Raw genomic sequence first — 25,024 nt, forward strand, 5'->3', positions numbered from 1 at the left:
TGAAATTCTTCTGTCCATTTGGTCTGCTCATTTTCTGTAAACAAGATCTGCTTTCCAAGCTCCTGGAGGGATGTCAAGTTCCCTAATAGCAGTGCAGCATGGAACTATGCATTTACCTGTGCCTGCCTTGGAAGTATGCATTGATTTATTCTCCTTTGGCTTCCCTTGGTAAATTAAGTAGTTTCAATGCTTTTCTTCAAGACACTGTTGACTTTAAAAATTTATAATTACAACTAGAGCCTGAAAAAACTTCTTATGTAAGTATATACTGCTGTTGATTTTTTAAGAGAATTTATTTTTGGTCTAGAGATCTGGAAGTAAGATGTCTGCTTAAAATAAATGAACTGATTAGTGAGTACATTGACAAGCACTGCAACTTCATGAGTTAGAAAGGAAAAATAAGATACTTTTTAAATTTAAAATATTTGAAGGATGGATAAAATTGTGAGTTCTTTTTAGATTTTTTTATGTAAAAGACAAACACAAGGTTTACTTATGACAATAGTATGGCCACACTGAAATACCAAGAGGAACTTACGTAAAACTCCTATAAACCTCTTTCTGCAGTCATCAAATCCTGTAAGTTTCAATTTACTAAGCAAACAGAAGTCAAAAAATGCTTGGGATATTAATGTAATAAAAAGTAGATAAAATATTAATTTAAATTGGTGAATCTGCAGCAATTCTTAGAATCATGGAACATTATGGTTGGAGAAGACCTCCAGACCATTAAATCCAACATTAACCAAATACCATCATGCCCACTCAACCATATTCCAAAGGGCCATGTCTGTTTGGTTTTGAACACTTCCAAGAATGGTGACTCCATAATTTCCCTGCACAGCCTGTTCCAGTGCTTAACCACCCTTTCAGTGCCATCCAACCTGCACCTCCTTTAGGACAGCTTGAGGCCATTTCCTCTTGTCCTGTTGGTTGCCTGGGAGAAGAGACTGACCCTCACCAGGCTACAGCATCCTTTCAGGCAGTTGTAGGGAGTGATGAGGTCTCCCCTGAGCCTCCTTTTCTCCAGGTTAACACCTCCAGCTCCCTCATCCACTCCTCATAGGGTTTATGTTCCAGATCCTTCACCATTTTGTTGCCCTTTCTCTGGGGTGGCATTATTTTGTCCACAGAACCTCCTCACTTTTTCAGTAGCATTTAAGTTAAGGAAGTTGAAAACAACTACTTTGATTCCAGTGGTAAGCAAAATCAGAATGTTGTATCTTGAGTTTTGCTGAAATAAAGAAGTCACAGCATTCTTTACTTTTCAGAGTAGCTTGTTAGGAACAGGCCAAGGCACATCAGGAACCTCCTGGATTTGATAGTGTTTCCACAGCCTTGCTGAATTTCAGTGGATGTCAATTCCATTAATTTCCTTACGTATAAATTTTGAATACATGTAAGCCTCATTATCCTCAACTGGAAAAACTATAAACTGCATTCTGATTTATTTTAAACCTGCTTTCTACCAGTTTCATCTGTTCTTGCACTGCAAAAGCAATTATACCATCCTGTCCATATTCACTACGCAACTCTAGAGCTGACAGACCTTTCTCATACCATACTATTTTTCTTTTTTTCAAAATAAAGTTTCCTTTCTTACTGCAACACTGGTTATATGGAAGATATTCCATACTTACAGTCATGCCTTCTGCCTTTCCCTGAATCTTTCCATTTCAACCAGAATTTCAAATCCATCTGAGGTATGAGAAGCAGTACTATATGTGGTATTTAAATAAAGGCAAAGGACATATTTACGAAAGAACAAATGCTATTATTCTGTTTTCTATTCCATTTCAAATAATCCTTAAAAAAACTTTTCCTCATTCAACTGATAATGGAGACTGAACTGTCATTTTCATTAAATTACCCATTACTACACTAACTACATTACCATGCAGACCTTGTATGCAAAGCTACTTTTTCTCCTTATGAAATTTTTACAGTAATTTACAACGAAATTCATCTGCCATTTTGAGTCCATTCACTCAGCTTTATTCTACATTTAAGACCAACTTTCACCTTTATTACTGTGAATAATTCAGTATTAGCAGGATTTCTCACCATGCTGCTCACTCTCTTTTCTAATTCACTTATCACTATGTTGAATGTTACACTCTGAGCAGAGATCCTTCCACCTTTTTTTTTCACTATCTTAGCCTTTTAGAAAACTAATACTTTTTTCCTAATCTCCATTTCTTGCCTCCTAACCAATTAGTGATTCACCATTTTTCTGTTCCATATTCCACATTCTAAGAAACAATTCATTTCCATAGAAACTTCTGGGAAGATCTTGCCAAAAGCCTCTGGCAATCCAGCAGGCTCTACCAACAGCATCGTATTTGTTGGTCCTTTCAGAGAGATTCAAGAAGTTTACAAGATAGGGAAGATCATTGTTATGAAAAAACCATATTAATTTTTCCCAGGAAAAAAAAAATCATACCCATTCACGAGTCACATAATTCAGTGCTTATCATAAATTGGTAGTTCTGACACTACACAACAACGGTTTTTTGACCCTGCTACTCTTTAATCACAAGTTAACAAGACCCTTCTCCAATGCAAAGGGTTCTGCAAAGGAAAATTCTGGCCTGGGGGCTACCCCAGTTTTTTCTGTAACTACATTCATCCATGGTGAAGCAAAAGTAGAAGTTAATAAACAGATTGGAACTCCCAGTGTTTATTTACATGAACTTTTCTTGTTTCTGTTTTCAAGCAATATTGCAACTTGTTTACTTCTGATTATTTAAAGTCTATCAATTGAGTCATTTGGAAACAAAACAGTCATAAATTCAGATACCTTGCAAAAATTGGTTTTTTTCAGTCAACAACTCCATACTACAGTTAACAGCCAAGCTGAAAAGGAGCCAACAGGAGTCCTTAGAACACTGGTACTTACTCAGAAGCAGCTTAATTCTAGAAATGCAGTCTTTACTTCCAAGACTAACTTGTCATTGAAATAGTTGAAACAGCACAACATAAAAAGGCATATCTTATCATTTTTTGTTCCAGAAATTAAGGCTAAGGTGTAATAACATTTTTGCTCTCTGAAAAAAAGTATCAGAAAAGTGATCAGCTTTTACAAATGACTAATGTGTTTTTATGAGGTTTTGACAACACTGAAGCGTTTTTCACCACACTGGAACTTCATGACAAGCCTCTATTTAGTTTTCTTGACAAACAAGGAAGTCTCAAACAGTTTTAATGGACTTAAAGATGTTAAACTTCAATTTTTCACATGCCACTCACCTCTCAACTCTCTCCCCCTTTAAATGTCAGTCTTCTGGGAGAACAGGATGTGTCTGCGCTGTTTGCAGTGGTACTGACTGCTAAACAGACATGTGGGAGGTCACAGTCTGGGAAAGGAGGACAGGGACTTACCTGCTTCTTTGGCAACATCTGCAGTTGAAATATTTTGGAGGTTTGAGCGCACTCGGAAGGTCACAGCTGGTCCCAGCACGCTGAAAGAGATTATTAAAAAAATGTAAGATTCATAATCAAGAGACATGGCATAATATTCCTTATCAAAATAGGTTTTTAAAGAGAACCTATTAAGACACCATTTAGCCCTCTTCCTTTTGCTTCATTAGCTACATTTGCATACATTTTTATACCTCTTGTGGTTTCCTGTGTGTGTTTTGTGCCCGTCTGAAAGAATTTCAATGACATTAACTAAACTTCAGAACACTTCTGTAAATACTGTTCTTATTATGAAGATGGAAAAATGGAGGCACTGAAATTGCTATTCAGTGAAGTACAGCATAGCTCATCACTGGAATTCAGCATCCAAAGAAGATTACATGTACCTTCACATTTATATTCCCAATATCAACACAACTTCAGTTCCTGTTGTCACAACTGCAAGTCAGAGGGACAATATAAAAACTCTGAATATTTATCTTAATCATATTCTGCAAGAATATGTGTGGAGAAGGGATTCTGGACATATCTGACCCAATAGCTGGTTTTGACCAGAAAAATACCACAAAGTATTTATCATTTAACAACAGAGGGGACAACAACTTTTGAGAGGAAATTATTTGACTCTTCTGAAGACCTTTCTGCATGTAGCCTGATGATCCTTTATGGCACTAAAATCTATAAGATGTTTACAGAGGAAGGAATTAATTAGCCAGATGTAGAATGGCAACGTACTCAGGGCTTCACCGAAAAATATCACTGTGTAATTTTAAGGAAAAATAAATCTATATTTGTAATGTTGCATTCATTCTCCATCCATCCCAATAAACATCCCACATGTACATCTGATGAAAGGAAAGAAGAAATTTAAGGTCCACATCCTTAAAACTATACTTAAATACTTAGCTACAAAACACATAACAAAAATACACATAAAAATATAGTGAATGTATTATTGAAGAAAAATTTCTGGGGAACAAGAGACTATACCAATTATAATGCAAGCATTTACAGAAGAGAAGAACATAGGGTCTGAAAAAACCCCAAAAATTGGCACTATTTTATAAAATTTACCTACATAATATGTATTATGCAAGTTCCTAAGGTTTTTTAAAGTCATATTATCAGAGAAAAGAATTATATTTATACTGTGAAGAGCAACCCTGCTTAAAAGGTGAAGTGCATGGGCTGGAACTGTACATGTAATAGCTTTTGACTTCCTATGGCAGTGCCTTAGGAGAGAATGAAATCCAAAAAAATTTTGCATAAAAGAAATAAATTGAAAAATATTTTGTTGCAGGGCTTGAAATAAAGTATTAAGTTATTCTTTTAGTGACATGTTCATCTTCTACAATCATAGAATGGAGAGCACTTAATGAAGTGTGCTTAATTGGATCACATATATGCTAGACAGAAATACCTTTAAACTTTTTCCATTTCACATAGTAAAAACTCTTTCTTAAATGTAAGACTTTGCTTTGAGGTTACAAAGGGAATCAGAGGAAGAATAAGAATATGAAATATCCTTTCATCTTCTACTAGCAAAGCATGCACTGCACACATTTTATTCTGGAGTTAACAGCGACTACCATTAATCAATCATTTTTCCTGAAGTACTCTTGGGGGAAGGGGAGAAAAAGAAAACAGACTTTATTGTTAAAGGATACTCCAAAAGCCTGGTCACTAATGGTCAAGAAACACTTTTAATAATGCCAGGCAAGTATAAAACATTTGTCAACATCATATTAATATTATAGATGAAAATACTCAACAATTGCAAAGTACTTTTTATTTGAGATAACTGCTGTACAAAAATCCAGACTGTTCTGTCATTAACCCTGAGATAATCAACCATAAAATGCACCTGTTTTAGGATATCAAACACTGACTCTAAGTAATCTTCCACTGTCCTCCTTTCTGTTCTGCCAGCCTAAGAGAAATGCTGATTCCTCTCAGGTGCTCAGATATTTACAGGGCCAGTAGCAGTCTGCTTTAAATAAAAACAGCATCACCCCAGTATGCAGCTCTTGCATCACCAAGACAGGAGGGAAAGAAAAACCAATTTCAGATATTCCCCCCAAATCTGCACTGCATGGTCCATTATAGCTGAAAACCTAGAACCAACACAAAAATTAAACCATAATGTAGTTATACATCAGCTCTATCAGCAAACACAAAAATTTTCCTGCCCTCTTTCCCTTACTGGGATGTTTTACTTTTCCCTCTCAGCCACTCCCCACTTCCTCCCACTTGTGCTGCCCTGCCCCACTCCCAGCAGCCTTGCACCTCCTGGCATCAGTAAAAGCACAGATTAGAACTGGATCATTTCAGTGACCCAGCCCAGGCAGTGAGAGACAAGGATTTCAAAGGAGTGAAGCCTGTCAGCAACCACCCCACTATTCTCTACTGACTCCACCTGGATAACCCAGGAACACGGGAAGATCTGAGTCATGCCCACATCAGTGCTGCCACAAGGACTGTAGTTCCTTCCTCACTGCTCAAGGAAATCAAGAACAAAAACAGAGCAAGGAAAATAATTCCTCATGCAAGTGGGATGCCACTGAGTTAAGACCATTCTTCTGCAGGAAAGAATAAATCTCAGAATCATTTGAAACACCCACTCATATGATGCTCTGTGGGACATTGTTTTCCTCTACTGTAGCAATTGAATTCTTGTATGTTAGAAATCACCTGAGCACCAGATCAGCATGGCTTCACTAGGAATATTTGCAAAATACAAAAAAACAAAGCAGCTTTTGTCACAACTTTTTGCACATTGGCATTCTGTTTATTTAAAAGCAAACAAAAGACCTTGAGATTACTTGGTCAAAATTGCATTTCTGCTTGATGTTTTGGGAACTGACTGCTTCAGGAGCTCATAAAATGAGATTTTTCTCATGGGGGCTTCTGGCAAAAGCACTCAATAAATAAACATTTCAATAACAAAAGATGCCCTTTAGGGAATTCCTCACTGTTCATTATGTGTTGGATGAGAACATTTAAACAAAACCAGTAATTATATGACTGCAAAATATTTTTAAAAGACTTTTTAACAAGAGGTCAACCAGCCTGAAAAAAGGTTTCAAGATGTATAAAATGCACCTCTGATAGGAAATTTGAGTTGGGTAGATGAGATTGTGTCAGACCCTCTGAAACCTGGCTAACATTAATGGCAATTGTCTTGAAACTGCTCTAAATACAGAGGCTCACTGAAGTGCACACATTTGGTTATAAGCTGATGAATTGCAAGCAAACCATTCCCACAGACCAGGGAGTGCTGGGGGAGCAGAGGCATCACTCCTGCTGGTACCCTACCCCAGCCAGCCCTCACCCAGCTGGGCAGGAGAAAAGTCACACAGAAACCATTGACCAGGCTGAAACCTCACCCACATCTGACGTCTGCTGCAACTGGGGTTAAAAATGTCAGACAGGAGGTTTTGTCTATCCCCCCTGAGCTGCATGCTACTACAATCACCCCCAGGTAAATCTGTAGTAATGCTTTTCTGACACAAATGAACTTATAGTCAAGTAAGTGAAGATTGTGAATTTTAGAAGGTATCTGGACTATACAATGTAATTGCACTTAACACCTTTTCCTTATACTTTCTTACATTTTTTTTTTTTTTAATAAAGGTAAGTAGTTCTGGCTTCAAGGATAATAAATAGTGACTTTGCCCAGCAGAAAATGTAATGCCTGTTGCAATAACCTGCTAAATTTATTATTTGAACTTTACCAACTAATTACCCACCCTGTTGGCTGTCACAACTTTTGCCTTTTTTTTTACTTACAATAATGTTGCCTTCAGTCATAATAAGGGTTTTTTTAACAAAGACATTCTAAGCATATTGCAAATTGTCACCCTTATGTGCTGTTGTCTTTTATTCTGTTTACTAGAGATGAAATAATTACAGTGTTTATACCAAAATGACTTGAAGGTTGATTGCTGATTTAATAAAATCCCCTCCCCTTGGGTTTATATTTCCTATCTGAAGGTGGGGGACTGCACAGCACACACAGAAACAAAGAATATTCTTTGTGTAAAATAGAAATATTTCCTTTTGTTAATTGTTTTACAACTAACAGCATTCTTCTTATATTTTCCCTGTCAACAAATGAATGATGTGAATAAACAGAGCTGGAGCGTGATCAATATGGCAAGGTCCATATCACTTTCAAGCCGTGGGTTATAATTATATTTATGAATGACAGGATTTAAATCTCCATAAATTATGTGCCAGGCTTTGCATGCCTGTTCCTCTCCCTCGTGTGCGCGTCCTCCAGCGCCGCAGGATCTCACCGTGCGTTCACCGAGAGATGCACTCACAGTCTATCATACCCCCTAGTGGAAAAGGATCTCAGAAACAAGTGCCAACATGGCTCTCTGCACTCCTGAAGATGAGACACAGAACTGATGCCAGATGGAAATGATTTGAGGTGGCATCTCATTTTTAAGATACAAGGAGAATGCAATTTCTCAAGACTGGAGGAAGATGAGGAGATTAGGATTGGCTATTTCCAACATGAAACATTCTCTTAATGACCCTATTTAATAAAACAGGGCTTGCCTTAATAAAGCTCAGATTTGAAATTAAAGTCACCACTTGTCTATATGTTCATTTCAAAATCCTTTAATCTCTGGAGGTTAAGAAAAGCAATTAGTAACGCTCCAGAGGACTATGCAAAGCAAATTTTATAGCAGCGAAGGTAATTGTCTCAGGAAACGTTTGGTGGGCTTGAACTAATGACTTGCAATGTGTACACATTTCTATGCCTTCTGTGTTTAGGAATTTGAAGCTTATGTCCATTGTTTATATTGCACAGAAGCCTCCTTTTCACCTTCTCAATTTTGGAAAAATTAGGATGCTCATGTTGCTGTAAATGTTTTATATATTATATATAGAGGTATATAAACATAGTTATGTCAAATCAAATCAATGGGGAAAAGCACATAATTAGCAGAGGCATTTTTGTACTACATTATGTTTCTACAACATGAATTACAGAGGAAAGCAAAGGCAGAAAATTTCAGCTGGACACTGACACACAATACATGAATGGATTAAGAGATGTACAATGGCTATTTTTTTTCTTCTTCTGATATTCAGAGTAGCTGTAAATCAGTTGACCACTTGATTAAAGTTTTACCAACATTTTTGACCAGAACTGTTGACCAGACTTTGTTTTGTGAAGCATTGCATCATACTGTATTTAAATTACAGAAGCAGGTACCTGACTGAGCTTCAAAGATTCAGGAAAGCTTGCAAAGGATGTGTTGTGCTGACCTGCTACAAAATAACATCCCTGAACTGTTGAGTAGAGAATTATTGATCATCACTCAGACTTAATACTAAAAAGACACACATCTCTCACTCTTTAATATCTTTACTGTTCAAAGATTTTCTTCACTTTGCACCTGGACTGCAGAAATATCAATGTGGAGCTGTATGTCTTCTCACATTCCTATTGACAGGTATGTATGCATAGCCAGTGATCAATTTAAAAAATCTTTTTCAGTTTTAGCAAAATGAGTTTTTTGAGCCCTTCTCACGAAACTCTCAACATGCTCCCTAAAGTGCAGAATGATGCACAGTGTTCCAGAATACCCTGCAATACAGTAAGTAATATATTATCTATTAATATTTATATCCTTCATATACACTAAGCAGGAAGAGTTTGCATCCTTTTCTGAAGTGTTCTTGCACTAAACACAGCATAGACAAAGTTAAAGACTTGTTGTCCTGGCATTCCATCTGGTCTGACAGTGACCAGGAACTAAAGATGGAAAAGCAAAATCCCTGCTAAGGGAAAGACACTAATTGCAGTGCTCACCAGGTAGTGCCTGATTTCCTATCACACCTTGAATTTCATTGCAGGGGGTTTCACCAGGCAGCTGGGAGGCATAACAGGTAGATCACAAAGATTAGAAAGGTTGACAGTTTCAGAGCAACCACATCTCACAAATGCAGCTACATGGAAACAAAACTTAGGTCTGGATTTGATGGCTGCAGCCCAGATTTACTTCTGAAAGCTACATTCTTTACAAATCAGGTATGAATTATGGGGCATTATCAGGTGAATTATGGTGAATTATCAGGTATGAATTATTAGGTGTCCAAGTCTTGGACACCTTGTTGTGCCCTCTTCTCTCCCCCTGACATAAGCACTGAGGAGTGACTGCACAGAGCAGCATTTCAGGGGCAGAGAAGAGGCCACGATAAGGTGCTCAAATAATGAAATGCCTGACACACTACTGTCATTAGAATAATTTCCAGACTGAAGACACAGGAAAGGGATGACTGGTCCAGAAAGGGACACTTTCCAATAACAGCAATCCTTGTCTGGTGGGTCTCTGATACTGATACTAAAAGATGGAGCTTTAATTATTTTACATTAATCATTAATTTTGTATTAATCATTTAATCTATATGCATCAAAATTGTGCTAAGTACACTGATCCTAATTTACATTGCAAAAGATGATGAAAGAGTATTTTAAAGATTTTACAACTTGCTTCATCTGAGGTGAAGATTATTTTGCTAAGCCTACAATTTAAATGATTTAGAAAAGAGACAACGCTTAATTTAGAGATTGATGCTACACTCAGTTTGCCCTATTTTTATTCTTCACAAAATGCAACTTTTGATGATTACTCAATATCTATGAATAATTTGCAGAGTTTTAAAATAATTTTTCTATTAATCTGTCACAAGCCATGAAACTTGACATTTTCACCACACTGAGTACATGAAAGTTGCCAGCTTTGCCTGCCATGCAAATAAGGTTCTTAATTACAGTATTTAAAAGAACAAACCATACAAGTGCTATAATTTCTCACTGTAAAAAAAAAAAAAAACCTGTTTGGACCCTGTGAAGGTGGAAGAATGGTCTCAAAAAGCTTCTTAAATGTACAGTGATTTTTCTTGCACTCCCCAAGGATTAAGCTAAAGTATAAAATTTGTGTCATAAAAAAAGGAAAAAAAAAATTCTATTTATATTTCCATTCTCCTTCTTTATACCTTTGTATCTACAAACATTTTTTATATTCACCCAGTAAGCCTTCAGTGCATTTTACTGGCCTCAGCCCTACTCACCCTGTACACACCTGTGTTGTTAATGGAACTGGTTGAAAGCACATATAAAATTTCCCTGCTGGGATGACAGTCACCTTTTGCTCTGCTTGCAGAAGTGACTTTCAATCCTTAATGAGGAGCATGACTCACATGTTAGGGCTTTACAGAGGTACAGGTTCAGAATGTTCAGAGCTTTGATAGAATCCATGTAGGACACAAATTTCTTGCATCAGTATTAGGCAGCACAACCAAAGACAAAAAAACTCCCAAACTTTGCTGCAGTCTTAGTTCAAAAGGCCACCAAATTCTGAGTGCTACAACCAAAGCTCTCCTGCTTGTCCTCATAAGGACTTGTTGGCTTCTCCTTCAGCTCTGAGAACAACAATGAGAAGATTTTTTTCTTGAGGCTCCCCTGCCAGCTGTGAGGCAGAGATATTTCCTTGGCAAAGGGGGCACTGCAGGTAGAATTTATTGGGCTTTTTCAGTTGCACCTACAAATGCCTATTTGCTCTGTCTTTATGGCTCTTAAGGAATACAAACCCTTCCATAGGCAGGTTGTAATTCAACTTATTGACCTGTTTATGCAATATTTACTGGCTAGGCTGTAACAAAAATGCAAACCAATCCTTTATCTTTTTTGGCTGGGTCAGCAGGTCTGTAATGCTCATGCAATCCAACCATCCAGGTCACAAAATGAGAAAAAAAAAGTGTGTTTGTACTTCTAGGAGAATCAGGCAGCCAAGGGCAGGAGGATCAAGACAGACATAGACATAAAATACTTTTTATATTTCTTCTAAGAGGTTATTCTTTTAAACAAATCCCTACATAAAAACCTTTTTTTCATTTCTAATATTAGTAATTCTATTTGTGGTTGAAGCTTTAGTTCAAGAGTGAGAATCACAGTTCTCTGTTTCTATTCTCATATCTGTCATCAAGTCCTGTGCCATTTTAGGGAAAATGAAGCAAACTGCCTTGGGTTTCAATCTACCCATCTGCAGAATAGGAATTATTACCTGTCAATAATATGTGAAGTGTTATATAAATCAAATGCATTGGCACACACTCAATGACTTGCTTGAAAGAAAGGAGTATACCCTGCCTACCCTATAATGTTATGAACTTTGATTTTATTAAAAAAGGAATATGATGGCATTCTCAGTCACACAGAGAGATGAGTAGCAGAGAAATATGAAGTTAAAAAAGGTTAGACTTCAGAAGTTCACATATCTGTAAAAACCTACTCTTGAGCAGGGACCTAGGAGCCCATGGAAAATATATCAATAATAGTGGATTCATTCTGCTTTTGATTACAAAAGTGCAAATCCTCTGTTTTAATGAGATGAAATGATGTAATGGAAAGCCAAGCACCATACATATTATTTATAAGAATCTCCTTAGATTTTTATGGTCTTTCTCTTTGCAACCTAGAATTCATAAAATGCTGCAGGCCAAAATCCTTCCTGTTACTTTAATGATTTTTATATTTTTCTAGGAGGAAAGTTACAGTGGAGGAGGCAAAATTATCTTGGTTATATGCACATTCATTTAAGAAAAGAACACAAAATGTATTGTACCTCAGGGGGAAAAGCCACAAGACTAATGTAATGCTAAGGTTGTGGAATAACTTATTTTTAAGTAAGGAAATGCATAGTTTAAATTTTCACCTTTTTTTTTCCCCCTATCATCATTCCTCTAAAAAGTGATGAATCTTTATATTATAAATTAGTTGTCAAATAAGACAATATGTACCAGAAAACACAATGTAATTTCTTATAAGTGCCTGCATGCAATGATTTACAGTAATACATTTTTCACATAATTTGCTTCCCAGATTCATTAAATCTGTGGGAGAAGTCAAGTTTGAATAAAAGGGGTTCCATTATTCCTGAGCTATGCTTTTATAACACTTTAAACAAGATTATGTCAAATAACCACAGTTATTTGTTTGCTATTTAAGATCAGAGAGCAGATGAAAAATACTGCTCAACTTTCTTGAAAGGTCTACCTTTTTATTGAGACTAAGCATGGTACAGTTCAAATTGAAATATGAATCCTGCCTAATAGCTGGACAATAAATGGAGTTGAAATAAAAAGCAATATTTCTAGTTAATTTACAGCATCTTAAGGAGAGCAGGATGAGTTATAGAACATTCCTCTCAGTAAATCTAAATGACATAGACAACAGAATCCAGAATCTGTCAATCTGGAAAAAAAAACTTTGCAAAAATATTAATCCACAGATGTTCAACATACAACACAAGAAAAGATTAATCACACCAAATAATGGAGAATCTGTACTATGGAGGGAACTTTTCAAACACAAACCTAACAAGACCCTGGTACCTGTCCTACCACTGCTCAGTGGTTAAATAATTCTCCCTCACACTGTCCTGCCCCTCAATAATTTCCTGAGTTGTTCACATTTAGAGCATACACACACCACATGTCATAACCCATCAGCACAATGGAGTGAAAATGCCAAGTATTGTTCCAGTGTTTAGGTTCTGGATGACTGAATATGATTAACTGGTTGATTGAATTTTTCAGGTGTTATAAAAGTACCATGACAAACAATGAACAAAACCTAGAGTGCATGATTAGGACACTACAGCCAATGCACATGTTTATAATAGGTGAGGCTGGGAGATCCACTCACCACTCTGCCTGCCCAACACTTCCAATTTGGAAGTGTTTTAAGCTGCTCCAAACTTTCACCACTTGGTTTGATTTTCAGATATCTTCCTCAGTTCAGGTTCTTTTCACTGGGATGGTTGGCTGGCTTTTCAAATTGTATTTATTCCAGCCCAACCGTTCCAGGTCTTCCTAAGAGCAGGGATAATGGTAGGCAGGGTTTGGTTGTGTAAGGCCTGTTCTTTGAAAAGGAGGTGCAAAATGTCTCTAACCCCAGTTCTTGGAAACAAGAGATTTGAAGTATGAAAAGAATGTGCTTGTAACTATCCTCATGATAAGCCTTCCAAATTCAAGCTTTTGTTAAAATCACCATTTACACATAACTGTTAAAAAACTATGGACATGCTACTGTATAACAGGAAAAGTCTATGATACTTCAAACACAGAAATGCAATCTTTCTTTATCAAATGTTTTTTTAATAGGATCCTTGAAATCCAAAGATGAATGGTGGCCAAGTAGTAGAGAAGACCTTCATTTCAATTTTATCAGACTTCAGGAGGCATGTTGCAAATGAAGTATGGAATAATAAAGATTTAAAGGTTCTCCTGTTACTTTAAATTCTGCTGGAATCATTCACTTCAGACTTAGACTCATTCTCAGTTCATTTGAGGAAAAATAATTTCAGGAATCTATTTATTTATTTATTTCTGTTAAAGGCCCTTGCCTGAATGGAGAACTGATTGCTGGGACTGCTAAATGCTCAGGTAATGGAATGCTCAGCAGATTGGAGCCAATGGGATTCTGTCTCAGGGTAAGTTTGTTTCAGAGGAGGCTGAGTAAACCATGCAGTGAGACATCACACTGGACACCTTGTAGTGGTAGAAGCTTTGACACTAATCTTTTCATGCATAACTCCAGCTCTGGATGGTCCTAATAAAACCCCATATCTCATATGAGTTAAATATATCAATTTATGTTTGCCAAGCATTTTGATAGTGCAGTGAAGAGCACTACAGGAAAAGAAATCCAAACCAAAACAGAAGGAAATGGGGTTTCTGACCTCAAAGCAGAATTTGAATGAAGTGCAATAAATAAAACCTGAAGTCACACATTGAACAATGAAAATAAAATGAAACATTGAAGAGCTACTCATTAACTGAGGATTTCTTTTCTGCTCATGAAATAAAACATTTGGCTATAGAAAAATATATAGATGTGATTCAATATTTCAGAAGTCTATCATAATTAATGTTATTCAAAAGATTGGCCACCTAAACAAAACAAAACAAGAAAATGGCTTGAGTTCAGTCCAAAGTCAATTTTTTGTTTATTCTCATCACCTAAATAAGTCAAGCTTAGTTAAATTTTGAAACGAGTTATTACTTCAAATTTATAGTATTTTCTTTTCAAAATGTGAAATCACATTGCTGTGTCTGCTATAAAATTTGAAAGATATTTATCAGCTGAAGTCTTCATATGGTTTCCTTGTATAGCTTCAATTAACCTGAATTTTTCATTTTTCATATAATGAACTATTTAAGTAAACCTGAATTCACCTGTAGTCCCAGTGGGGGTAGGGAGCACTGTGAGGGGAAAGCTGAACCACCAGCCTGAATCCTGGGTGTTGGAGATTCAGACTCTGAAAGATGAGGGATTTGGTCTTTTAACTTAGTTTTGGATTCACAATATAAATCCATCAATTCATGATAAGGGAATAGTGGTTAAATGAAATGGCTTTGCAATCCAGGATGTTATATTAGATAATCAAAATCAGCCTTTTCAACTTAAAAAAAATCTATTTATATTAGCATTTCATATTTAGCCTAAGTGTTCTGCTCACTCTTAACATTATATATATAGATTATATGGTTATATAGTGAATAGTTACACTTCAAAACAACAGCAGCAGATTGAGATTAATGTAGTTTTATGGAATGAACAAAGAATGCTCTGCTAGAGGTTTTCTGCTGAAAAAATATATATGAAAATGGAAATGCTGGTAAAGTTAGCACATCTCCTGAAAGTTCAGTTCTTTGAGTACTGAGTTTTGGTATATTAGAAGGCAAAAATGAGGAAACTGCCATTAAGATAAATGGGTGGGGGAAGCTAAAGCAGAACAAAATGGGAAAAAAAGAGACACCTAGAGTGAAAGATCTTCAATAGCAATTGGGAAAATCATATCAGTCTAGAGAGAATGCAATATTCAGCTGAAAATCTCACTCTTAACAGGAGGCTGAGAATGGTAGGATATAAGGCCTGAAATACTATGAAATCAGAATAATTTGTTTTCTTTCCAAACAAAGGTATTCCCCTAAGGTCAGAGCTGATGTTGGCAGAAAATATTCCAAATGTGAGAACATTAAATACATATTCAAAATTATTTGAATTCTCATCAGAAACCAGTTAAGTAATTTATGCACTAATCAATGACTTTGACTATTAATTCTGTGTCCTTTCCACTACTTTCAAAGTTGAGCTTGGAGATTTTGGTATTTTTATTATATTTGGATGTTTCTTGATAAAATATCATGTTGTGAATAACTCAATTATATGAAGAAAACCAATGGTGCAGATTGCAAAGTCATATTTTTAAAAAGATAATAGATATAAACCCTCCTAAACAAAAGTACCCATCTGACTTCAATCCCTGATACCAGTCCAACAATCAATCACCAGGGGCATTGGACACCCATAATTAGATTATAAAATCATAACTATAGTAATTTTACGTCTGCTTGCATAATTACATCAGCATGCTAATATCCTTTTAATGGTCTCTAATGATGTAATAAGAAATAATGGAATTTATTTGACAGCTACATAACCATTAACAAAACATATTAAGCATAACTATTACTTCCATAAAGATTCAGGCTGTATCCAAAAGTGACAACTAACATGTTGGATCTTATTTTCAATGTTGAAATATTTCTAATTATGAATTCCCTAAATCTATTCCCACTCATCTGCTTCACAGGGCGAGCAAAGTTTATGCCAATGTGAACTTGACAACAAATCAGCTGCAGAGATGGACTGAATGCTCTGGAAGACAGGCCTGGGGATATCCTGTGAATTGAAGTCTATCCTTAAAGTTGGCAGGACTGTGAAAGACAATTTTATCTTCATAGAATAAGCTGATTACTACCAAGCACCAGCTAATCAAGAGCTAATACAGGGTGCTGGATTCCTATCCATGGCAATTGTTCACTTGCTTAACTTCAAAGCACAGGGAAAAACTAAAACTGTAGGCAAGAGGGAAAGATATTTTGCAGAGAAAACTAACTAAAAGCAGTAATTTATTAGTGAAGCAGTTCCTTTAAATTCTCTTTGGTTTTTTTTGTTTCCTTTTTTGTGGATTATCTTTTTGTTTTTTTTTTTTTTTTTTTCAGAGAAAAGGACTATAAACTGGTATCTGAGAATTTAAAGAAATTTAAAATAACTCACCACTTACCCTCTCTCCTCAGCTCTTGCACTATTCCTATTTGACTTTCTCTATACTCTCAAATTAACCCTGTGATTCTCATAAACATGTTATTACTCTGAAATCTTTGCAATTATCTAACAAGTCCAAGTCTACACTGTTACTTTCCAACCATTGTGAATTCTTGGACTGAAAAGAGAGAATTGAGAATTCCAGACCAAGCAAATACTCAGGTCAGAGTTAAAGGAGGCTAGTATGACAAATTCTCATCCCTTTTATAACTCTTCTTTCTAACTGAAAGTTTTTTCTACATAACTTCCCCATTTTTACAAAAAATTAAAAAAGAATGTTTAAGGAAAAGGGTACTTTTAGCTGCCAGTGAAATAAAATAAATCCCCCACGATGCCTTATCCCAAGTAAGAAGCAGATTTCCTGAGAAATATTTCTTGATATGTCAGTGGTGACTTTGACCTGACGTCAGGTTTTTCATGGAACTCCTCTCCATGAGACCACAGAGAAGCTAACCAGAGTAGTCAAATTTGTACTGTTTTCCACTGATAGTGGTGCAATGTCAAGAAAATAACAAATCCAAAAAGTGTTCACTCTTTTCTTGGCAATTCTACTACTGGTTTACCTACTGGTCAGCTCCACCTTCCTTTAGCACTTTATGGGTTTAACCTGAGTCAAAGCATCTCATTCTCTTGAACAAAAAAAAAAATCAATTATGGATGAATTCTTCATTGATTCGAGATTTAGGATAAGCCTTACCAGATTTATAGATTTTTAAAAAGGCAAAGACTGATAAAAACATTGTATGGATAGAAACACTGTATGGATGCTCAGTCCTGTTTGGACTTCCTGTAGATCATACCAGAATTTTAAGGTACTGACCATACAAATATTTTCAGTACAGTCATGTGTCTGCATATTAATAGAGGCAAAATATGCAGCTAATTCTGCTCATTAAAAGAAAGGTCCATCACAGCTGGCTATACCGCTGGAAGGATATTTTTATCATTATCATTAAAGAACAAGTCTACAGCCTATCAACTGCAAAGTGTTGTGATTTATCAAATGATAAAAAATAACCAAAAGGATTCATATTAAAAATTAGAAAGGTAGGTGAAAGTGTTCTTGTACTGTAAATAAATAAAGTTAATGAAGCTGAACCTCCTGATTCAGCAGAGAAATTTTCCATGGGATTTCACCTTTAAATATGCAGTAGACTTTATCTGCTAGTGTCCAAAGTCAAGGGTACAAAGTCTCCTTACAATAAAGATAATAGAATATCATATTTTTTTCAATTTATAAACTCAGTATTCATGAAATACAAGCAAAAGACATTAATCAAAGCAAATAAAATATGGGAATATTTTCCTTCTCAATAACTAAAGCCAATATGCCTGGTATTTTCCAGGTTTCTGAAAAAATTTTCTCACCAGTAGTCCATTTCTCCATCCAAATATAGTTATAGAAGGGGTACAATTTCATTGGTTTTTACAATCAAGAATAAACACTTCCACTAAAGACAAAGCATTATCAGTCTATGGTTTTAAAAAGAGTATTAAACAATTAATTCCATTCTGTAAAGGAAAATCAAACACTAGTTGATGGCAGCACAGGTGGGGCTGGGACAGATGCTGCACTTCAGCTACCCAGACATCAGCTATTTCCTGCATGCCCAAGATGTGACTTCCTTTCACAAAACCCTCCCACAGCTGACCCTTCTTTTCAATTACCTTTACATCAAACTCCTTGTGTTTTATACAGAGAGGATGAAGTTTTGTGAAGTACTTGTTTCTTCCAAAATGCTTTCAGAAAAACCTCAATCTGAAACTCTTTACTAGACATGGCAGATCTTAACCTCCTAGTTCATGACATTAACATGCAGAGCATTCATCAGTATGAATCACAGGAGGAAAACCAGTGCTCAGCATAGTTGAACTCCCTGTGACTTGTTAAATAATAGCTGACCAAAAAGCATGACCTAGTGTGCCATGTGCCAGACTCAAAGCCAGGCACCCAAGTTTTATCCATCTCTGATGTCTTTTTTCCCCCTAGCAATGCTGGGTAAAATTACCTTTCAGAAGACTTTCCTTTTCTAGAAACTGTTAAATAAAGTTGGCAATATTTGTATAGCATTTGAAACAGATTATTTTTCCCTATGAAAGAAGAAAAAAAAAAATGAATTCTTTATAATTTTCTCAAAATAATTTGTTCCCATGTGTAGGGAATGTTACAAAGATCATCAATATTTTTTCCCCTCTTGCCTGTTCTCCTTAATTTTGACAGTAAAAAGCAGATATTTCCTTGTAAGACAAACTATTCAAAAATAATGAGACATCCAATAAAATAAAAAAGGAGAAAATCCCATGTACATACTTGACATCATCGAAGACACTCATCTGCAGCTTCAGGAGATCTGCCACTTCCTTTATTAACTCCAAGCCCTTTTCCACACTCAGGGGGCTGTTGAAAGGGAGCAAGAAAACAGAGCATTAAAAAAATGGAACTCATCAATACTTGAGAGGCTAAAGGTCCCAAAAGAGTTATCACCTTGGCCTCTTTGAGTCTGAAAGCCACCACTAACTGTATTCCTGTCACATAGTGATCGTGATATCAAGGGAATTGGGATCAGGTGCTTCTTCAGGCATGATGAATCACCTGAATTTTCCAGCAATAAGACAAACAATAAGGTGCAAATGGAATTGTTAGGAAGTGTAATGGGCCCATGATGCAGCTACCAGTTCATCTCAGTCCTCAATAAAAAATGTAATAAAGTAAAAGGACAGAAAGAAAGAAAAGGATTGACGAGACAAGGAGGGAAACAAACAATGAAAGTCAAATTGCAGGCTCGGTATCAAATGGACAAGTGAAAAGCATATTTTTAAACTCATTAGATTTTAAAATGAATCTTTGCCCAGTGAAAGGATACAAAATTATTATGGATTTGAAAGTAAACAATGGAGCAAGACACACAGTCCAGAGGATACTGATTAGATACATAGGATTTAGCTTGGTGTGTGCATACACTGCTAACAGAGACCCCTTTAAATCTTTTTAACCTTTGTCAATGCCACATTTACATTTTTTAATTTAGAAAACAGGTTGCAATCAAGCCTAACACAATATGACTGCTATCATTTTAAAAAGCACTTATCCAGATGCAAAATTTGTATTTGCAAAAATTTCAGGTTATTAGAGCTGATACAACTATAAAGATGTATTTAGAGCATTCCATCCCTAATATACAGATCCTACCTTGCTTAGTTGTTCAGTACTGTGGAACCAAATAAAAAAGTATTAGGAAAGAAAAAAGATACAGAAATGATATAACAGTGTCCAGTGAAAACAACAGAGACAACATTCTCTATTTAAATTGTGATCATAGATTTATTCTCAATATTGTTAAAGCCCCAAAGACCAAAAATTATACCTTACAAGCATATCTAACTTATGCCATGGTAAAGCAGAAACAACTTTCCTGAGATTAACTCACAGGAAAAAAGGTTCTGTACTTGTTCCTCTGAGGATTTAAAATAAGTAGAAGAAGGTGCCAAAAAAGCATGTAGTATTAGACACAGTCTTTTCAACTGGACTAAGATTTTTCTCAAAGCTTTTTTCAAAGGTCACTATTTCTACCTCAGAGTTAAAGCTTTTTTATCGAATTTTACATCATGGTAATTCATTGCCACTATTTTATTTATGGTCTGCAATGAACACTGGGGGTTTGGGTTTTGTTTTTCGCTGGTTTTCTTTTTTGGTTGTGATTTTTTTTTTCACTGGTTTCTGCATGCACTGCCCTAAGGGCACCTCTATTTAAATAATGGGATATCTCATGTGGATCTTGGTTAGCATGGAATTGCTCAGCCTCCCTTCATGCTACTAGCCCAAAATGCTCAGGAGACCTCCTGTCACACAACCAGAGGTAGCCCCTCTAGGCACCAGATAAATATAGAGATTTTCTAGATTTCTAAGACAGAAATGTTCTTCTGTGAAAGTAACAAAAGAATCTGATTGATTGTGTAAGGAAAAAAAATGTACTATAGATTATTCATAAAACTGTTATATTTCAAGGACTGACAGTGGATAGAAACGTGATTATTCTCATCACTATGAAAGCAAATTGTCATAGTTACTCTGGGGTTTATGTGTTAATTAAATCTTTTCTCCCAAAGAGGCTGGCTTAAATTTTACAGAAATGATTGGTGTCAGCAAGTGGGCTTTTACTGTAATAGCAAGCCTGATGCAGGCAAGGCTGCTGTGTCCATTGGTGCTGCTTTTTAACCAAGGGAGCCTCAACATCCTACTCCCAGCTCACCCCTCCCTACTGCCCTGAAAAAGCATTCCCCAGCTTCAAAAACAAGATATGCTGCAACAAGCCAATGCAGCAGCAGTAAATGGGGGGTGAAATCAGAGCATTTGAATGCTACAAATCAGCAATAATGCTGGAGAGGAAATGGGTGAGAAAATGGTGCAGGAAGGCCATTGTTTTGCAAACCTGAGCATCCAAGAGCAGTCTTAGTAACTCTCATGCAATATCAAACTCAAAGACAAAGGCTCACAAACTCAGATGCAGTTTGATAGGCTAAAAAATTATCATTCATAATAACACAGGAAAGCTGCAGGATGAGTATTCTATGGTACCAATAGTATTGCTGATCCCACAGTCACATTTGAGGATTCCCATTAAGAATGATTACAATCATGATATTTACCAATGCAATTTTTCCAACTTCCCAAGAGTGGAAAATACAATTTAGTACTGTTCATTACAGTTCTATGACAGCTATGTTGTAGGACAGTAGAATATTCCAAACTTTCTCTAAAAATGCCCAGCCATGATTTTCCATGCTCAATTAAAGCTTTGCTTTTGTTTAGTGTTTCATTTTGCTCATTCTTGCATGGTTTGCATAGTGATTGCCTTTAACTTTGTTTACATGGAGAGAACCACACCATTCCCACCAGCACAGTGCTAACCAAACTGACCTTGTAACAGCACTGTTCACCCACATCACCCATCTGACTTCAGGCTTTCACAAGGACAACCTTTCAAACATCACCTGCTCTCCCACCATGACCCTCCCCTCATCCTCAGTGCAAGGACTCCATACTTGTAGAAAAGATGATATTTATGATCTTTCACATACTGTCCTTAGTATTCAGCCTGCTCAATTCAGTTTCTGTATTAGACAGTGGGGTTTTCAATAGTCAATGTTTTGTCTATTGACTGTGAGGGTTCAACAACTATGGAATTAATTCAATAGGAAGTGTTAGGCAAACCAAGAAAGAAAGACAAAAACAAGCGTTGAGATAAGTGTCTCACAAATAGTGAGACACTCTAGACTGAAGTAGAAAGAAGGCTCTTTAGACAACCCTGACAACTGAAATATTTTATCAAGGTCAAAGACTTGGAGAAAACTTGTGGGTAGTGTTCACACTGCTTTATCTGATCTGTAAAAATGGTCAGTGCAGTTCCCAGTGGGGGATCTGGGAACTCCTTTGGTGCTGGGCCTTTCTGGCACTCCAAGCAGTGCAGTACAGCACAGAGGGAATCCCTGGGTTGTGGCCCCTCAAATTCCAGGGCCAAGGGAGTTCCAATTCAAAGCATTTTCTTCCAGGAGTGTGTGATAAGGTAGTTCAGAACACCAGTAACAGTGAATCCTTAAGAGAGAAATCACAGTTTAGATAGGCCTCAGAGACACAAAGCATAAGCTGGTAAAAAAACAAAAGCACAAAAAGGACCTCTCATGGGTGCTATTTACATTTTCCAAGCTCTCCTGAGGAACCCTTTCTATGTCCAGGAAAACAAATGGTTTCTGCAGTGCCTTTAACACCCTGCTGGATGGCCACTGGAACAGGCTCCCAGGTCACAGCACTCTCAGCAGAGCTCAAGAAGTGTTTGGACAATATCCTTGGGCACATGGTGTGATTTTCAGGGTGTCCTGAGCAGGGGCAGGAATTGGACTTCTGTGATCCTCATGGGTCCCTTGCCACTCAGGATATCCTATGATTCTATGATCTGATTTTACCACTACTTTTTTTATTGCCTTGAAAGTTTCTGATCACCTTTAGGCTAGATTTTGGCCTTAGAAAGAGTCAACTGCTGGATGGCAAAGCACCTTTTTACAGATGATACAGATGTTGCCAGCTGACATCTTGAGACAGTGCTTACTTCGGGTTTCCTACCTTTGCTGTCATTCCATTTGCTATAGGTTTATCTTTTGCACCTTCTTTCAAGGTAACTGTAATAACAGCAGCTAAAAGAAAATGTGATACATCTCACTGTTTAAAATAATTCTTTTGAGGTCCTTTTTAAGTTTCCATCTCCAGCTCTCTTGGAAGATGAAAAGAGAGTCAGAAGGTATATAAAATTCATGTATAATGTACTTCCTTCCATTGCTTTATCTTCTAAAACATCTCTACCTGTAAGTGCTACCCTAATTGTTATTTTTTTAGTTGATAGATTAAGACCCTACTGCATCAGTAGCAGAACTCTGGCTCACTCAGATGCCAATTTCTATCTCATATTATTGGTAGAATAACTTTGACACACTAATGACAATAAATAAATAAGTGGGGAGTGAAATATAAATATTTCCTTTGAGGCTTTTAAAGATACATAGATTGATAGATAAAGTTTCAAAGTCTTTCAGAGTGTCATCTGCAAAATATTTCACTACTGTTTTTGTTTGATCTCACTTTTCAGGGCAGGGCTCTTGCACCGTTATACCTTCTGGACAAAATGGCTTATACCTCTGCTAAAACCAGACAACATTATATGGTAGTACTGCATTATCCCTTCGGATGAAATGACTCCCCAGCTCAGTTCAAGACTGATTTCATGATTTAACATCATGACATAGTTGTGAAAACTTCTGAATCCATTTTAATCATGTAAAAAAAAAAAAATCATCCAATTGAGATCTACTAGATTAACCTAAAATAATCCTGAGCCAATCAGCTCCCTCTAAGTTCATCAGGAGTTTTGTCTAACACACAAAAAAACCTCAAAAACCCAAACCAAACCACCAAATCAAAAAAGGCAGGATCTAGCCTATAAAGCTGTTTTATTGAGAGATGAGTCTGAAATGAAAGCACAGGAATAAATATCTCTTAACTTTAATGTGAGCAGCTGAGCATTTTTGAAAATTAGTGCAATCCATTTAAATGCTCAGGAGTGGATTTGGAAACCCAACTTTATGTAATTGTCAAAGTGTCTCCACAAAGTGTACTGGACATTGAATACCAGAAAATTAGATTGTCTGGTGAAAATAAGATTTTGTATCTTCCAGTGTCTAGGTCCCTCCCAGTGAGAAAGCTGAAAACAGAAATATTTCAAGGAACAATCCACTTACAGAGGTAATTTAAATAATAGAACACTGAATGATAATCTTCCTCTGCTATTGACTATTAAGATTTAACTTTTCAATTTACAAGAAAAATGCAGTGATCAGAAGTAATTTTTAAAATCTGCTCCCAGGAAGTTAGCACAACTTGGAATAATCCCATTAAGTGAGTTTCTTCTCAGTTCCAGATAAAAATGTATAGTAATGCTAGCTTTTTTGAAAATCATTTTTAGTCTGTCTAAACAATCCCACTGTCTTCAGTGGTTTTATACCTAAATGAGAGAATACCTGTAGCTAAACAAGTAACTAATGAGGAACAGAATATGTCTTCATCTGGGAGAGGTCCATCAAGCTACCCCAGTCAAGACATCCTCCTGATCTGCAATTCCATTGTCCATAAAATGAAGGCAATTACAGCAACTTTCCTTGTCAGCTGCCTCGTATTGTTATATGAAAGTCAACAATGTTATTATTTGACTTGCATCCATTCTGGATCTAACAGCAGAGGCACCAACACTATTGGCTCTATATACCACTCCCTACCAAATATGAAGGAGATGTAGTAGCAAATACTATGCCATCTGAAAATTAACTTAAAAACTTCACTTATTCCCCTACCAAAGATTTTGTTCCAAACTATGTTAGCACAGGGCCTCTGGTTGATTTTAGAGCACATCTTGCTGATTTAGAGCATCTTTGGAGCACCTTGATCCCAGTGAAGTTAAGCTCTGCCTCATTGGTGAGTTGGAAGTCTTGTTAAAGTCCTGCTGTGGGCAATTAGAGTGGGAGACCAGTCTAATGGACCAGACTTGCTTCATGAATGGTCAGTTAGACAACTTTAACAGAAAAGTAGTGCTGAATATTGGATGCTCATCTCATAACCAATTTAGCTTCATGCTCCAATTCTCTGAACAATGTTACAAATGGATTCCACGTTTTCTAGAAATTCCCAAGATTAAGTACAAATCTGATGAGCGAGAACAAACATTTTGAATAATGGCCTATTTTTGACCTGGACCTAATGATTTATGCATTCAAGGCTCAAAGTTTCCCCTTCTGGTTAAAGAACAAAAAGGAAGCATGTAAATGAAGGCACAGGAGGAGTTCTGTGGGGACACTGGCAGCACGGCC

General features: G+C 36.5%; 1 protein-coding gene across 1 annotated transcript in view; it reads right to left on the reverse strand.

The window, feature by feature from the left end:
• The window catches only part of PTPRN2 (protein tyrosine phosphatase receptor type N2), a 634,908-nt gene that overhangs the window by 344,869 nt on the left and 265,015 nt on the right, over positions 1-25,024 (reverse strand). Inside the window, exons 10-11 of the mRNA XM_064703906.1 lie at positions 18,927-19,013; positions 3,382-3,461 (exon numbers count right to left, since the gene is read on the reverse strand). Of these exons, the coding sequence (XP_064559976.1) occupies positions 3,382-3,461; positions 18,927-19,013 (167 nt within the window). The remainder of the gene's footprint in view (positions 1-3,381; positions 3,462-18,926; positions 19,014-25,024) is intronic.

This window comes from Zonotrichia leucophrys, chromosome 2 (genome assembly GCF_028769735.1).
Source record: "Zonotrichia leucophrys gambelii isolate GWCS_2022_RI chromosome 2, RI_Zleu_2.0, whole genome shotgun sequence".
NCBI classification, from domain to species: domain Eukaryota; kingdom Metazoa; phylum Chordata; class Aves; order Passeriformes; family Passerellidae; genus Zonotrichia; species Zonotrichia leucophrys.